Here is a 16,505-nt window from a genome sequence, read left to right as displayed (position 1 = left end):
ATAAATTCTGTACCAAATACAATAAATATTTAGTACCTAAGCTATCTTTGTATTTACTGGAAAATTGACGTGCCACTGCAGATATTCCATAACTATATTAGTTCCTTAACCTAATCTCGATCACTAATCACACATTATTTAGTATCAGCTTAATGCTGAGTTTGTGCCAAAGCAGAGGTTTTCAATTGGAATTGGAAACAATTTTAACTCTTAAGCTATCTACGTGGTTAGACGTGAAGATAGAGCAAGTTAAAAGTCAGTGATATTCATGAAGTTAAACAAATTTTCCTAAGCCATGATAAAAATATTTAAAAAGCAAAATATCAGACATTTACTTTGTTTCTTGGTAATCTGGTAGGTACACTTTTGGCTATTATTATGAGATAAAATGATAAGACAAATTGGTTACATATATAATACATTGTACAGTAACTATTCAAACATCTAAGATAAATTACATAATTTTTCTAATTCATTGTTTAGGTATTATACTTTGTGGCTATAATATATTGTTCTCTTTAATAAATAAATATAGAATGTCGATGCGTAAGTCCTGTAAGTATCTCTCCACGCATAGATATTAATTTGGCACTTTATTCAAGTTAATTATTTGTTACAGTCTAACCATGTAGCTACACAGGTTTTAAGTAAAATACAATTTATATTTCAATCGATCTATTAAATTCTAATTATTATTCGTTAGGTAATACGATCGCTGTATTGTATGATCCAAATTTGTTTGCTACCTACTACTTATTCTATCTACTTACTAAATGCAATTTGTTAATAGCTTCTACATAATATATGTATTTACTAATATCTTAAGATAATATCTACCTACATAAATAAATTAGGCCGGTATATAATTTTGAGCAACTGATATGTACATCATAATTTAACATATGTTATTAATATCTACGAATTAACTTCTTTGATTATAGTTTTATAATATCACAGTATTTAAGTATCCCTACACATTTACCTTAATAACAGTAACAATACAATTTTAACTGATAATTATGCACACAGTGACTCTGATCGCCGTAAAGATTCAAACGGCTAACAGTGCCGACCAGTGTCCACTGGCGATTGTCATGCTGCAATGTGGCTTCAAATACTCCACCGCTCGGAGCTGTGCGTACAACTACCATAATTTCCCTCCAGCCTTCTTCGTTCTCTGGCGGTGTGCCCACCATCATTTCTGTCGCCTCTATTACTTCTGCTAGAGCGAGACGTGAGCACTGAGGATATTCGCGCATCATTGCATTTAAACTTCTAACCAATTGTACTGCCGCTTCTTGTGCAACAGCACTATCAGTTTTCAGTTTAGTACTTCTATGACATGTACACCAGTGGTCGTCTATGCCGGCTATCTTACATGTTCGATTTTTTGGTAAAGGTAAGAATAAACTTATACTTTTGTCATTAGCGTAATTCATTGCGCTTCTTGATATGATTTTTTCATCTTTCAATAAATCTAAATTAATCAAATCAGATAGAGTTGCATGTATATCAAAAGGCGTTGTAAGCCGTTGACTATTCAGCTTTAAATTGTGATATGCTTGACTATAATTTTCTTCAAAAGATGGTGGCACCAGTATATGAACAAAGGGCAGTCTTTCTTCGAGTCTTCCTTGTTTTGTATATCGAATATCGCCCCATCTTATCCCATGATCGCTAAGTAGAATTAAAATAGTATCATCTAGGTACTGAGATTCGTCAAGGTTTTGTAAAAACTTTTCATAACTACTATCCATTAACATTGGGTAATTTAAATAGTCATGACTTAAGGTAACCTCCCAAAAAAATCCAAATAATTTGGAAGTTTTCAATGTTGTCGTTAACGCTTCAATGTAATCCAAAAGAACTTTGTAGAAATGTTGACTTCCCATGCAAATGTATGTATTGTAATCTTTTTTGTTGCCAATGTGAGTTTCAGCTTCGTGCATAAATGTATGTATGTAGTAGTCAGTTGGAGTGCCTACAAAACCAAATTTACCAAAATTAAATGTTCCCAATTTTGCACTATCTTCACCCAGAGCCGTATAATATCCAGCGTCTTTGTACCACTCCCAAATGAAAGGACAATTATCAAAAGTAGATCTTACATGGGGCCAACAAGTTTTTTTCAGATCCTTTTCTCTAATACCTAGTAACATAGGTGTTAAATTAGGAAACGTATTATCGCCTACTTTGTTGTAACCTAACAATTCTATAGCTCCTTTCTGTTTTAAGAATGCTAAAGTCTTGGGCATTGTTCTGTGAAAATTTAATCGGGATATTGCATCCATTCCCATGACGATAACATTATATGCTGATTGATTTAAAGGAATCTCATATGACTCATCATCATACGTGAGCATAGGCTTTTTAGTTGCAAATAGGAAAAAGTGTTCGTAGATTATTTTATGATCGTAACCACAAGAAACTTTGACAAATTCGTTCATAACTTCAATATAATTAGTGAAGTTAAGGCAAGGTTCGTATTGTACTCTATCGTCGACGTTCATAGCTGTAACATCCGCGACTGCTGTTGGTCGATAAAATGATTGATAGCAGCAAGAAACATTGAGATCTCTAGGTGTATCATAAAAATATAGGTTTTCTTCTTTGATCCAGATATGGGTGTTATTATTGTCTAATAAAGAAGTATTTGCATTGGGGCACGAGTTGGGTTCAGGTTGTCTAATAAACTTCTTAATGCTTTCATGAAAAGGTTTCAAGCCGGGAATAGTGCATCCCTCTGTGTCGATAGTGTAAGATTTGCCTGGATGACCTGTGTGAGCCCGATGCATGTCGAAAGTTGTGGTGGGATTATCGCCACTGAGAAAGAATATTGTAGCGCTGTCGCTGATGGACATGATGAGGAAGCAACCGCCACATACTGTAGCTAGCAGGAACAGGTATCTAAACCGCACTGGAACAGAGCGTGCTCTGTTCCCTGAGGTTTTAATCAGCGGACCCATGCTGAAACAATAAATTATAATGTGTAATTATTGCAGTTACAATAAGCTATTGGAATTGTTATCTCAGAAAGAACAGATATTATGTAGACGTATGCGATTAAAAAATAGTAGATCATGTCACTGAAAATATTAATATGTTTAACTGTTCCACAAGTTAGTGATATCACAAAATGTTGAATGGAAAATATTTTATTGTAATCTGGGAGCCCTCATTATTTACCTGGCCAATTATGGGAACTCCCCCAAGTCAACTATCTTAAAAAATATATCCACCTGTTCTGAATAACCCTTATTAACAACGTTACGGAATAAATTCAACACAAATAACGTCTAATCAATTTGTAATTAAACACAACACACAGAGCAATCACAAAATAATTCGAAGGACTTAATTTGCTCGATTAGTGATATGCAAGTTAAGTGCCTGCAACTAATTTTCATGATTTTTTAACTTCTACCAACAAATCTTATAGGAACAATATTTTTTAAAAGTAAAAGTCTCTCGTTTCTATTTATTGATAATTATCGTGTAAAGTTACATACGTAGGTATATATCCATAAATGTTTAGATGAAACAATAATAGGTGGGTACACTCGAATAATACAATTACACTCGAATTAAGGGCCCTTAATAAATTAAGAAAATAATAATAATGCATAAAATGTCATCTACATGTGTGCTTACATTAAATTATAAATTACATACACATTCGTACGTCGCAAACCGACGCAGTAAACAAGTAACTGTTAATAATTAGAATAAATAAATTAATAGGAAAATAATAATAATAAATAAATTAAATATTTATATGATAGATATTTTGTAACAAAATGTTTATAAACATAACAACAAAAAGAAATTATTTTAATATCTATTATGGATTGTGTTGTATCGAATCATTTATTTTACCATAAAAAATCTTTTTACCTCACAGATAATATAGTAATATATGTATATGAAACTGACTTACCTATAATATGTTGAGAAAAATTTCATTTTCACTCAAATGTGATGTAATTAAACGGCAATATAAAATATGAGTTGTAACTATCATTATTAACACTTGATCGTCATCAAATAAATAGGCACGTGTGTTACCCAACAGATGATTATGAATAGCGATGTCTGTTTACGGCGTATATATCATTGAGGTACTGAAGCCACTCAAAGACTGAAACGAGCCGATACAACGGGCGAGTATTTCACATTCAGAATTGTCACCTATCGCAATAAAGTTAGCCGTCTTTTTCAAATTTCAGCTGGTGTAACCAGGAAAGCATGATTCTTGTCGATACAAAGGGCTACTGGCAAGTTACGAAGTATAAGGTTGTCCCGGAGTCTGCGCGCATGCGCTTTGCATAGACAGAAGGGGAGCCATCCCCTAGTCGTTAGGCGATATATTAGATAGATGCCTGTTTTCAACGTTCATCTATAATTACGATTACGACTCCAGACCTCACATTTTATTCTAATGTCTATCTTTACATTCTTAAGAGTATAGGAATTTCTCTATAGTTCGAACGCTAAATTATTCTGAACTAATATAAATAATTAGGTAAATTAATATTAAGTTATGCGTATCTAATTTCTATATTATTTTTAAAAGAAAAATTCATTTATCTAAAAGTGACAGCATGAGTTTGACTCTATCGACATAGAGCTGCAACTAATGAAGCTAAGTACCTATTAAAATTTTATTTATTACAATATTAATGCTCTTTCGGTACCTTTCCTAAAATGATAGGTACAAAATGTGAGCCTCAACTATTATATTTAGATATTATTCTTTTAAGGAAATTAATGAAACAATGTTATAAGCACTATTTAATTGATTTCTAAAATAGCTAGTACATACACAAAGGCAAAATTTAGCGTGCCTTGTCAGATTTTAGGCACAACAGCACCTATTTTTTCCAATTCCCGAGCATTTGTCATTGACATAAAATGTTATAGGTAAGTACTAACATTTTCTGCATTTTACATTCATTGTATTATTGAGAAGAGATTTCAGAGACAACTCTGTACGAGTTTACGAGATCGCTAAATTTAACTATATATTGATTTTACTGTGGTGTACCTTCACCTCAACAGTAAATATATTATTTATTTAACAAATCGTGCCATAATTCGTATATTTAATTAAAATATCTTTTTCTACAACGTTTCCATCATGTACGATGAGACACACTCACTTGCCTAAATGATGATATTTGTTATATATAGGTTGATTATGACAATATCTATTATATACGTTTAATAGATTTGATATTATGCTGACTGACCTTCTATAGAATTTTCCTCTTAAATTTCTTTTGTGTGTACGTTGTAATTACATTCATTTGAATGCGGTAAAGTGTTGCAGTTTTCTCATGGTTGTGTACAGGGTATGTTATCAAACACGGTATGTTTTGAAGAGCTAATTACCGTTTTATTGTTATGTTGCCTATATAGGTAGCACAAACCACCGTTTCAAGCAACTTTTAATAACTAGTTCAAATGCATTTCATTACAGCAGCATTGCACTGACGATGGAAAAAGTTGCTACTTTTATTTTATAGTAAACTATAATAGTTCTGCAGCTTTCATGCACACGAAAGGCCTTAATCACCTCTGCTTAACTTGAATAATAAAATGTCATCTGGACTATTATTACATATTTACTACAATTACTTAAAATCGAGTTCTTTCAACATTGTTAAATTCATATTCCAATATATTCTGATTACAATGAAAAAAATAATAATACAACAAATTAGTACGCAAATATCTATAATCAAAATACGAACTCCAAATCTTTGAAGTTTTTGACTTTTTGTACTATAATATGTATTGTACATGCATACATGTAAACCTTCTTCTAGAGTCACTCTATCCATTTCTGAAAATTTAATAAAAATCTGTTGCATAGTTTAAAAGATCTAAGCGAACAGACGGCGATGGCGTCTTTGTTTTATAGAAGGTAAAGAAGCTAACATTATAAAAATAAACTACACATGTAATATGGTACAAGATTATTAACCTATTTTTTAAATTAATACAAAGAATATAATAACGTAATATCCTATATAGGTAATAACTTATAAAGCTTTTCTTTGTATTTATTCATTTAAACTTGTCTGCAATTATTTATAAAGGTTTATTTGAAATAAGTACATCAAGATTTGCAGACGAAAAATCCGAAAAAGAATGAATAAATGCTGAACTGTACTGAACGTTAGTTAATACATACACTATAAAATGAACGCGATAAAAAATGCAGTCGTTTTTTTTCAAGAGCACTTGGCGAGCGTGTCAAGAATCAAGATAAAAAGTAAACCAGACTTAGAGCGTGTCGTAGTATAGCTTGGTTTGTACCTAACCTATTTAGTCCACATACTTAATCTGCATTATATTATAATATTTTACCTGCTTAAAGTTACTAATTTGTTTTTATGACGACCATCTTATTTCTTGCGCATCTACAATATTCGTATCAATAAATGAACTGTACTGTAATCATAGATATAAGTTAATATAATTAGAAACAATATGAGCATATGGACTACTTTAAGGCTATCTATAGATACTCTAGCTCAGCTAATTTAAGTTAAGGAGAACAAGCAAGTTATTCTTATTAACTATTAAACTGATAAAGTTTTTTCAATTAGATATCCGTCGCTACTCACTAAAAATATTTTTTACGTAAAGACCTTAGTATTTATTTTTTAATAAATCGGTAGGTACTAGAGTACGAAGAAAAGTAATCCTTTCACGTAATCCAACATGGAGCGAGGTATAAACGGAAAAGTACATACTAGTGTAGGTACTTTTATGTACATACATTAGTGTGTATACATACATAAAAATGTAGGTACGAAGTATAAACAAAAAAGTACATACTAATGTATTTATTTTTGTTTAAACCTCGCACCACGTTGGGCGCCAATTAATTTATCTACTTACACTTCTTTATGTGATTATGAGACCGCATGAGTTTTGTAGACTCTGTAAAGCGATCTACTTCATTACCATTACGCAGACCGTATGCTTCTGCATATTTATAACGTTTAGAGTTTATAAGAAATGTTTGTATAATAATGCCTGTATAGGCTCTACAAAAGAGAATCTGACTTACATAAAAGTGACGAAAGGAGATACCTACATATAAAGAAATTAAGAACTAAGTAAAGTAAAAAATACCATAAATTTTGAAAGTTTTAAATGCAACACCAATTATACCTATATCTCTAATATACTCTTTAGGGACCGTATTTTAGCCGTACTTTGAACCGTATTTTGAAAATGTAGGCATAATAAATATAATGAGTAGGCTTAATAAAGTAACTGATGTACGACAGAACTTTCTTATCCTACCCCTATGATACCCAAATTACATAAAGTACTCGAATGGATTAAAATTTATAACTTCTGCTAAACTGACCCCTTCAGTTTAGCAGTCCGGGTTGCTGTCGTTACGCATGCGCGCATCAAAGTCAGCCGGTGACCACCCGTGTACTACTAACTATGAAATAGACGAAGAAGCTTTTATATAAACAATCAATTCCAAGAGTTTTATTGAATATTTGCGGTATAAAAGATATGAATGAGGACCACGTCGTTTTCCCTCGAGGTAAGAGTGACTTTGGTATAATTCTATATAAGGTTATAGAGGCTAACGAACGGAAAATCGATAATTAAATAACAGAAGCATAACCTAAAAACGGACTTATGAAAATGTAATATTATTAGTAAGTATATCACATCGATGATAAAGAAATTGTGCATATTAGAAAACAGTGTAAAATAATAAATAAATAAGTCACCCAGTAGATAACATTCTAAATTGAGATTTATCGTCAAATATATCAATTGTATTGATTGCAAATATTAGAAATATACCTCAAATTTTATATATATATATATAATAAATAATCGATTGAGATTATTTATTTTATATTTACTTATTAGTAAGAAATGTTTGCTATTAGTGTTATAGGGATAAACGTCAACATGTCTGATAGTTGTTATCGAAATTTTGTGTGTGTGACAGTAATTAAAGATAGTTTAGGGCAATTAAATTATTCTAGAATTAAATTTCAATATTTGAATATATTTACACATATATCAATGCATGGCGAAACAGAAACAGTGAACAAAATTTTGGTACACGAATTAACGTTTGATACATTATGTGACTGCAGCGGGAATACAACGACTAGGTATTAATAAAAATATTTAATAATTGTAATAAATGTGTATACTTCCCAACAGCGAATAAGTCAAAAGTGACATATAAAAATAAGAATGGTGGACAATTACCTACGTGCAATCTAAATAATATATCGAATTTGTATGTTCTGTCAATTATAAAATGCATATTTATTTATAATTATAAATATTAAATTCCAGGTCTTGGCCCTACTCTTCCTCACGCTGATACCGTGGCCGGGGCCGTCAGTTTTCAAAATCACTTGTTCACGTGACAACTCCAAAATCGTAAGAAAAGTCATACAAAGCAAATGGCTTCCAGTTTTAGAAAGATTTCAAGTAAGTTTGAATAATTATTATACATCAACGAACTTAAATAATGTAGATATTAAAAACAATATTCGGTAGTGACAAAATTAGATTAAGCAAAACAAGAGTGGAGCCAAACAACGGCTAACAGTTCAGCAGATTTCTCAAAGATTTTTTTATATTACTGAAAAGACTAACAAGCTGACGGCCGAGGTATAGGAAAATGTGTCAAATTTACGCAAGAGCATTTTTGTCATTAGGTTAAAACACTGATTTTCTTGCATAACAGTAAGCTCCTTCATTATTTGTAGGTAAAACTCCCCTTGGAGTGCCCATTCCACCCTGCGCGCGACATCTTTGCACCGCAGCACGCCGCGAAGCTACAACACCGGCCTTCACAGTGGACTTGCGCTTTCTGCGGCAAATCTTTCTACGAGGAGCGCCATCTTGATACGCACTTTGACCACCGACACAAGAACCAGATTAACAAGGTAGTAGCACCAATACATAAAAAATGTGAGCGTCGTAGCCTAGTGGTTCAAATTTGAACTCATACCAAATAAGTCGTTAGTTTAAATCTGCATAACACAAATCTTAGTGTGTCAAGTCATATTTCTGACATAATCTGGGATCAGATAACTTAATCTGAATTTCAAAAATTAATCCAGGAGACGTGCTACATTCAAATATACCAAAACAAAATGGGGGCATGTCAAGTATTGCGTTCACCACAACATTGACAGTCGATAATGTCTCTGACTACCCTATAAAGGTGAAAGTCGTCAAGGTATGCAATGTTCAGCTACAATACACCGTGTCACATTATTGCTTTTAAGTTCTGAGTGTACCAGAATAGCAGCCAGTATGGAGAAAAGACGAGCTGTCGTAAAGCGGATAACATCTGCCTCTAACTCCACTACATAATGACCACGACTACAATGTATCGAAAAAGAAGAAGAAGAACTGATACAGATTTTAAAAAAAAGTATCCGCTGTTACAGGCGGAGGACGCAGTATGTTTGGCGGATTACTGCGATATAATGCGGTGCCAGGTGCTGGTGGCACACGGGTTACTAAGTGGTGGCGGCGGACCCGGCACTGACATTGAGGTAATTTTTTTTGAAATTTTTTAATGTTATTAAAGAGGACAATGATAATAATGTTCCTATCCTTTGACACCACGAATATTTATGGTGTTATATGTTCACACAGATCTAGTTGTTTCGTATCCGATTCAAATAAACGAAAAACCTAAGAATGTAGTTAAACTATTTAAAAAAAAATTATATTTTACATATGCCGAGTACTCAGAAAACTAATAATGATGTGAGTGACATGTGACTCAGGTATGGCAGGATATGGAAGCCGCTCGGACGGCGTTGGCGCCTGCAGCGCCGCGCGGAGTCGCGCGTGTAAGCGGCCGTCGAACGGACGCGGGGACTCGAGCCGCGGGAAATACCCCGCGACGTCGGCCTCGCCCCCGCCTCACGTCGCCCGCGCGGGACTGTCCCACCACAGCACCGGAAACTGAGGAATCAGGTAATCATTTAGTAGTCAAAGATAGGGGGAAGGGCAAAGAAAATGGAGAGATGAGGCGCCCAAAGCCGACAGGAAGTATTATTGAAGTGGTGCAAAGCATTCGGAGGGTGCTTCATTATAATCGACGTAATAGGAAACATTTTTTCTATGCCTTATTAACTTTCTTGCGATCAATAGTGGTTATAAACTAATTAGCTACTCGCCCCGGCTTTACACGGGTGTACATGTATTATATTATACCTTCCGCTTGAATCACTCTACGAGTATCTATTAAAAAAACACGCTTCAAAATCCGTTGCGTGGTTTTAAAGAATTAACCGACTTTGTTTTATACTATGTAATGATTATAGCATACATTACTGGGGTCTCACAAAGTTTGTATTGTCTGTTAGTTTTCCAGTAGATAATTTAACTATTTTCAATATTACATAACATAAATACACGTTTACAATATACCGAAGCAGCAAATTTTTTTATATTTTTTATTGGGTTGTTTGGGCTATTGTCAGATGTTTGTAGCACCAGTAGCACTGCGACACTGTTTTTCAAAGTTCGAGACCCGTCAGAGACAAGAATTGAAGGATATTCTTAGGAGCGATGGTTTTTATCTCCTCGGGAAAGAGTGTAAACTTTCCAAAGGAGATATTTCGTTTATGCATGAGTGGGCTACAACCACATAGGATAAAAGCGAAGCAGCAAAGGGATACAGGAGAGTGTACAGGAGAAAGCAGTTGCCTTGAAACTTATGAGCAGTGTTAGAGGCAGCATAGTAGGTATCATAAAAATTGTATATACCTACCTAAGTAACAAGCCTATGTACGAAATTAACGTAGTATCTATATCAATAGTACTAATTATCCGTTAATTTAGATGTTGTTAATAAATCAATGTGTTCAGAAGTAGATGAAAAGAGAACGGAAGATAGCGAGAGCGACGTGAACCAAACGGCTGAGTTGTGCGACGCGGACACAGTGGAGTCTTCGCTGCCGCCCGACAGCCGTCAGAGACGGCTGGCCGACCTGCAGGCCGAGCGGGCCGCCTGCGACCCCACGCGCCTGCAGGCGCTCAAAGTGCGCTGCGAGAAAATTGTTCATTCTTGCATCGCAACACTTTTATTGCATCTCACTCAACATCAGTTCACTGAACTGGAAGGTTAGTTTTTATGTATGTTTTTTTGGTATAGATGACAAGCTTACAGCCTACATATAATGCTCCTTTTTTCTTTATTTATTTTTGTTATTTATACATTTTTTCTAGATGATACACTACTTATCTTGATGGAAGTGTCAGCTGTCGCCCGTAGACATGAACGGGACCAAGCACATCACTCCGTCAAGTGAATTCCATGTCAACACTATGCGCCGGGCTATTGTAAAATGTGCGTTGCCTTTCCTGAGGGTGCCGTGCATCCGGTTGCTATAATATTATTGCCATTTCCTCTACCTTCAAACCGGAATATAGCTTACAAAGAAAGTTGTTAAAGGGACGGGCAGAAATAGGTGAGATAGGGTTAGAGAGAACGACGGCTTCGTACAAAGTCTATTTCGTATTTTCTATAATACCTTTAACGAATGGGAAAAATACTGAGTAGAAAAATTTATATTTCTAAACAGTATATCGTTGAAAAAATATCGTTAGACTCATATAAATAATTCCATGATTTTTTATATTGAAAATGGTGATGTGTAGTTAATTCTGTGGTGTGTACTTGCAGAGGAGATGCAGCGCGCGGTGTGTTGGTACCTGAGCTGCGACCGCTACTGGGAGGACGCGGCGCCGAGCGCCCGCGTGTTCCCGTGGCCGCTGCTGCTGGCGCTGGCCACGGGGCTCGCGCTAGCACTCTGCATGTGCTATTATATCATATGGATCGTTTTCGAGTGAGTATTATCCGCATTGTTATCCTCATAACTGAGCATTATCACGGCTTTAGACTGTTGTCTGTGATGATCGATGACTTTATTGAGGACGTCATGGAATGCACTGTACAGAGACCTGTAGATCTTGTAGGACTATTAAACTGCGTATATTATACAGCTATTTAAATCAGCGATACAGTAACACGCTGCAGCCCCAACTGATTGGAGGCCCTTTCACGTTGTCGTGTTACATAAGTTTTTATTTTATTTTATATTTTCCGTCAAGTAGAGCTAATCCATTTCTCAATATAATCTCCTTTTAGATGGTCTAATTTCTTTAACTCGTCTGAAAAATGTCTATGAAGTAGGCCTGCGTGGCGGCGATAACCCGCTCATTGGACTGACTTAACCTCATCGTCATCTTATCTCTTATCTATCTTATCTTATCTTAAAATCGTCCTGCACAGGTGCCCCACCTGTGCAGGACGATTTTAAGATGACGATGCCTGCGTAAACTGTTAGTGTAGGCAGAGGGACTATTCCATTAACATCTGATAAAAAAAAACTACTCATTCGACTTAAAGTTAATCTCAGCCAGTAATTTTATGTGTACAGTTCAGAGGAGGGCAGCGTAGCAGGGAGCGCGTCAGTGTCAATGACGACGCACTCGTCGCCGACGCGCGGAGAGCGGCTGGCGGCAGACGACGTGCTGGACGAGGACCACGACGACCACTACATATACGTCACGTACCCGCCCGAGCTGAAGCGGCGGCTGCTAGAGAGGTACGCCACCAACAAACTCACACTTATTGTTCTCACGCCCTATTTGAGACAATCTCGTGTCGATTGACTTTTGTTATTTGATGCCTTTACACGACACATTCTTTCACGGGCGATCAGGAGTGCTCCAACTTTAGCGCGGGAAGACCAGTGCGCGCAATCGTGAGGGATTACATTATACTATTTTTTGTGATCACTCTTTCATGCGTGATAGCGCGTAGGTGTCTCAAGTCTATTTATTCACTTTCTTTTAAAATTTTATTTTTATTCCACAAACTTTATTTTCCAAAAACACTTAAATTTTATAAATTATGCATATAATTAATAATTACAAAAAGGCGCCAAGGTACTCACGATTGAAGAATGCAATGCGCGAAATGATGGCGCGTGCGGTCTTTCTCATTCTCTTTGTCTACATTTACATACACATTATTTTCTGCGTGATAGGGCGTACCTGCCTATACCACCACCTATTGTGGTTTAAAAAATTTACACGCTAATAAAAACATATTATTTAATGAGTAGGTACTAGTACATCGTGTTTTAAGATTACACCTTCTTGTGTTAATATAATATAGGTGTAATTGGTGGTTTAAGCTGGTAAACTGGTAACATAAACTAGGTTAGTCGTTAGACTGTCTAAATACGACTAAAGTTTCGATGGACTCAGATTGACGCATTTTGGCAACCTGACAACTAAGCAGGTGTCTGTTACTAGCTTTAAATAATTACCTAAGTTTGTTGCAGACCTATATATGTCTATTACAATATTTTGTTTCTTACATATAATTAGAATTATTTGAAATTATGTAATATCTTTTAAGTCGACTAAAATATCATTTAAAAATTACTGTAAAGCATTTTTCTTTCATGTATATGTATTTTTATTTATTTAATAAAGCATGTCAGTTCACTATGTAGTTTCTACTGGAACTATCAGTTGCCTTCGAGTTCTTATAATGTAATCGTAATAAACTTTGTTAAACATGATTTAAAAATGTCAAAGAACACATTTCACAATTTCGTCATACATTTATTTTTTAATGGATGAATATAAAATATTGCAGCCGTCTTCGCTAACTGTAGACGTTGGTGGAGCATTAGTGCAAGATAATATAATGAGCATGAAGTTAGGTCACTTAGCACATCGTGCGTCATGTATATCTATTAAAACACTTGTTTAATAAGTCGCGTGTTCTATATATACTTTAGAAATAGCAAGTGACTGCGCCTCATAGAATATCTACAAATAAATGCCGTTGGGGACAGATATTTCCAGTATACTTGTACCAAATATAGTAGTTTTAGTGCCGGAGTTGTTTACTGTTTTTACTAATAAAAGTTATTTGTTTTAGCTGCTACAATAGAACGACCCGACTCTGAAATGCACATCGTCCATGACGTTACGTCGCGCATGCGTATTTTTTACAAGTTCCGTAGTCGTAATTAGTTTGCGTTGTGAGAACAGTCCAATATAGTGAAAAACTCTGTCAACGATTTCTGTTCATTTACTAAAATCGACTATGTCCTGATTTAGAAAGTGTGTAAAAGATATTATGCAGCCGTTTAAATTCAAAGTCTATTGCTAGTTATAGTAGGTAGTTTAGTTATTTTGATCAATGTGTCGAGTCACATGTAAGAGAAGAGGTTTAGTATTCATTGTTGCTTGAACATTATTTTAGTAAAAACCTAAGTACCTAAATAAATAGTACCTGCTCTATTTCGTTAAGAATTACCATTACTAAATCTTAGTTTATAGACTAATAATTTCAGATTCCGATACCATGACAACAAAATCTAATTAGTTGACACAATTTAGAAGATGAAATCTAATTTTTACTTGTGTTTTTTTTCGAAGTAGATATTTTCCCGTAGATGTAGTTTGCTTTTAAATAACGGGTGCCTAATTTCCCCCTAGATCATATTTACTTGTAAGTTTTTATACGTAGCAACACTGTTGTAAGAAATTTTTGTATATAGTGAGATTTATTACAAAACCTGCAGTCCTAAACGCTAGGCAGTCTATAATTATGGTATCAAAGTGTCCTTTATATTTAATATTTTGCAATACGAATGTTTTGTCATTTTAAATTCAAAGATTTAGCGGTAATTAATTTGTATGATATTAATACAAAGAAATTTTCTTTAGTAACAGTTAATTTTACGTTGTTCTTTTTATAATACGTTACGTTATATTTTTATAAAAAATAAGCATGGACAAAATGAGTTAGAGGACAAGCAGAAGCTACCTACAGTAAACAATATCTTTATAATAAAGAATGATATAATATTTTATTATTTTAAGATATATAATAAGAAATAGTCATTTCTATAATCTACTTTAATTAGAGAAATGGCTATTTCTACAACCTCATACAACCATTATTTTTGTCCATTCTTTACTGATACACACTACAGATTATTCTATAATCTATTGATGAATGAAATAGAACCAGACCTGCCAGAAATTTGTGTAATATAATAGTAGCTTCTCAAAAGTTACCAGTTCAGTGGGTTTGCACATGAATAAAAATCATAAAATATTTTGAAGAAAAGTTGCCTTACGAAGTACCTACATAGAGCACGTGATATGAACTATAAAAATTAAATATAATACTCATTTGTGACGTATATTTAAGATGAATGAATTTTAAACATTATATTGACTTTCAGTGCCGAATTCGCCTAGTTAACATGCATATTTTTTTCGGTTCATTTGAATTATATGTAGTTCTAACGCAATATATATAATATACATTTGTGTTTACAAAATTTTACTTTGTATGAGACAGTTCTCATGCCAAGAGAAATCTTTGTAATCAAATTCATAGAGTTTTTAAACTTTCTAATGCAGTCATAAAAATACTATTTATATGACAAATTTTTATAAAAATAATTTCAATACTTAATAAATCATTTTGAACATTATTAACTTACGGAATGAAGACGCCAGGTGTATCTAATAATTTCTTCTTAGTTCTAGTAAAGAATAATCATAGAGCCATCAAAGTTACAGATACCTTCCTGATGAAAATAATATTCAAAATGATCGTCAAATATTATAATTATAAGAACTATTTTCGATGTTCTTACTGCGGTATGATTTGATGTAATAAGTAGGTTAGGATAAACCCGGTAGTAGATACAGTTTCAAATGTTTGATCACAAGTACAGTTTCAAGTGTTGACAAACAAGAGTGTATGCTTGTCAGACATACTTGTAATTTGCTGACATGTCATAATATTGGACTTTACGTAAGAGTGTGTGCGTACAATTTTCTAGATTTAACGTTTTTGGAGCTGTGTCTGCCACCAGGTTAAGATGGGACTCATTCATTAATATTAAATTTACCGAAATAAAAAAAATAGAATTTTAAATGCTGTAAATACGCCACAGCCTCAACCCTGGAGGATCATTAGTTACAGCATGGGATAATTATATAACTGGAATTCAAGACTGGATTTGTTGTGCAGACCATACAGAGTGTATTCACAATAATATGATTTACCTACATACATATAAGAGATGCTGTCTGGATCCAAACTTTGTTATTAGAACTAAACATTTTCAGTACTAACATTTTTAGATTCGAGTAAATAAGAGGTATGATAATACGCGCTTAATATAAAAGGTACCTAAGTAGAACTAATTGTAAAATATGAACAAGCTTTTTCTACTTATACATGCTTTGACGAGACTGAAAGTAAGCGTTATATATAATATATGACACTTTTGAAATTGTAATTCACACGAATCTATAATACTCACGCGCACATGTCATTATGTTTGTTTTAATTTGAAATTGTAAAATATTTGTTAAATAAAACATTGGAATCAAATCTTATTACTTATTTATTAATGCAAATG

The 16,505-nt window shown here is 33.9% G+C and overlaps 2 protein-coding genes across 4 annotated transcripts; one reads left to right on the top strand and one right to left on the bottom strand.

Annotated features, from left to right (window-relative positions):
* Nucleotides 1–334: 334 nt before the first annotated feature.
* Nucleotides 335–4,241, bottom strand: LOC131853602 (uncharacterized). Its single transcript, XM_059204550.1, has 2 exons — nt 3,938–4,241; nt 335–2,967 (listed from the first exon to the last, which is right to left on the bottom strand). The coding sequence occupies exons 1-2, from the start codon at nt 3,961–3,963 to the stop codon at nt 984–986; spliced, it is 2,010 nt and encodes a 669-aa protein (XP_059060533.1). The 5' UTR covers nt 3,964–4,241; the 3' UTR covers nt 335–983.
* Nucleotides 4,242–7,454: 3,213 nt separating this feature from the next.
* On the top strand, nt 7,455–16,403 carry LOC131853574 (uncharacterized). Of its 3 annotated transcripts, none has more exons than XM_059204503.1 (9): nt 7,455–7,576; nt 8,356–8,493; nt 8,775–8,954; nt 9,465–9,572; nt 9,819–10,002; nt 10,900–11,154; nt 11,717–11,879; nt 12,474–12,641; nt 13,994–16,403. In XM_059204503.1, the coding sequence occupies exons 1-9, from the start codon at nt 7,550–7,552 to the stop codon at nt 14,019–14,021; spliced, it is 1,251 nt and encodes a 416-aa protein (XP_059060486.1). In that variant the 5' UTR covers nt 7,455–7,549; the 3' UTR covers nt 14,022–16,403. The 3 variants fall into 3 exon arrangements, with proteins under 3 accessions (XP_059060486.1, XP_059060485.1, XP_059060484.1); XM_059204502.1 differs by having other exon boundaries at nt 9,810–10,002; nt 10,903–11,154; XM_059204501.1 differs by having other exon boundaries at nt 9,810–10,002.
* Nucleotides 16,404–16,505: the final 102 nt, after the last annotated feature.

This window comes from Achroia grisella, unplaced genomic scaffold (genome assembly GCF_030625045.1).
Source record: "Achroia grisella isolate CSIRO2021 unplaced genomic scaffold, CSIRO_AGI_Agris_v1 utg903, whole genome shotgun sequence".
Lineage (NCBI taxonomy): Eukaryota > Metazoa > Arthropoda > Insecta > Lepidoptera > Pyralidae > Achroia > Achroia grisella.
The sequence above is the reverse complement of the archived record's forward strand: the minus strand, read 5'-3'. Positions and strand labels throughout refer to the sequence as shown.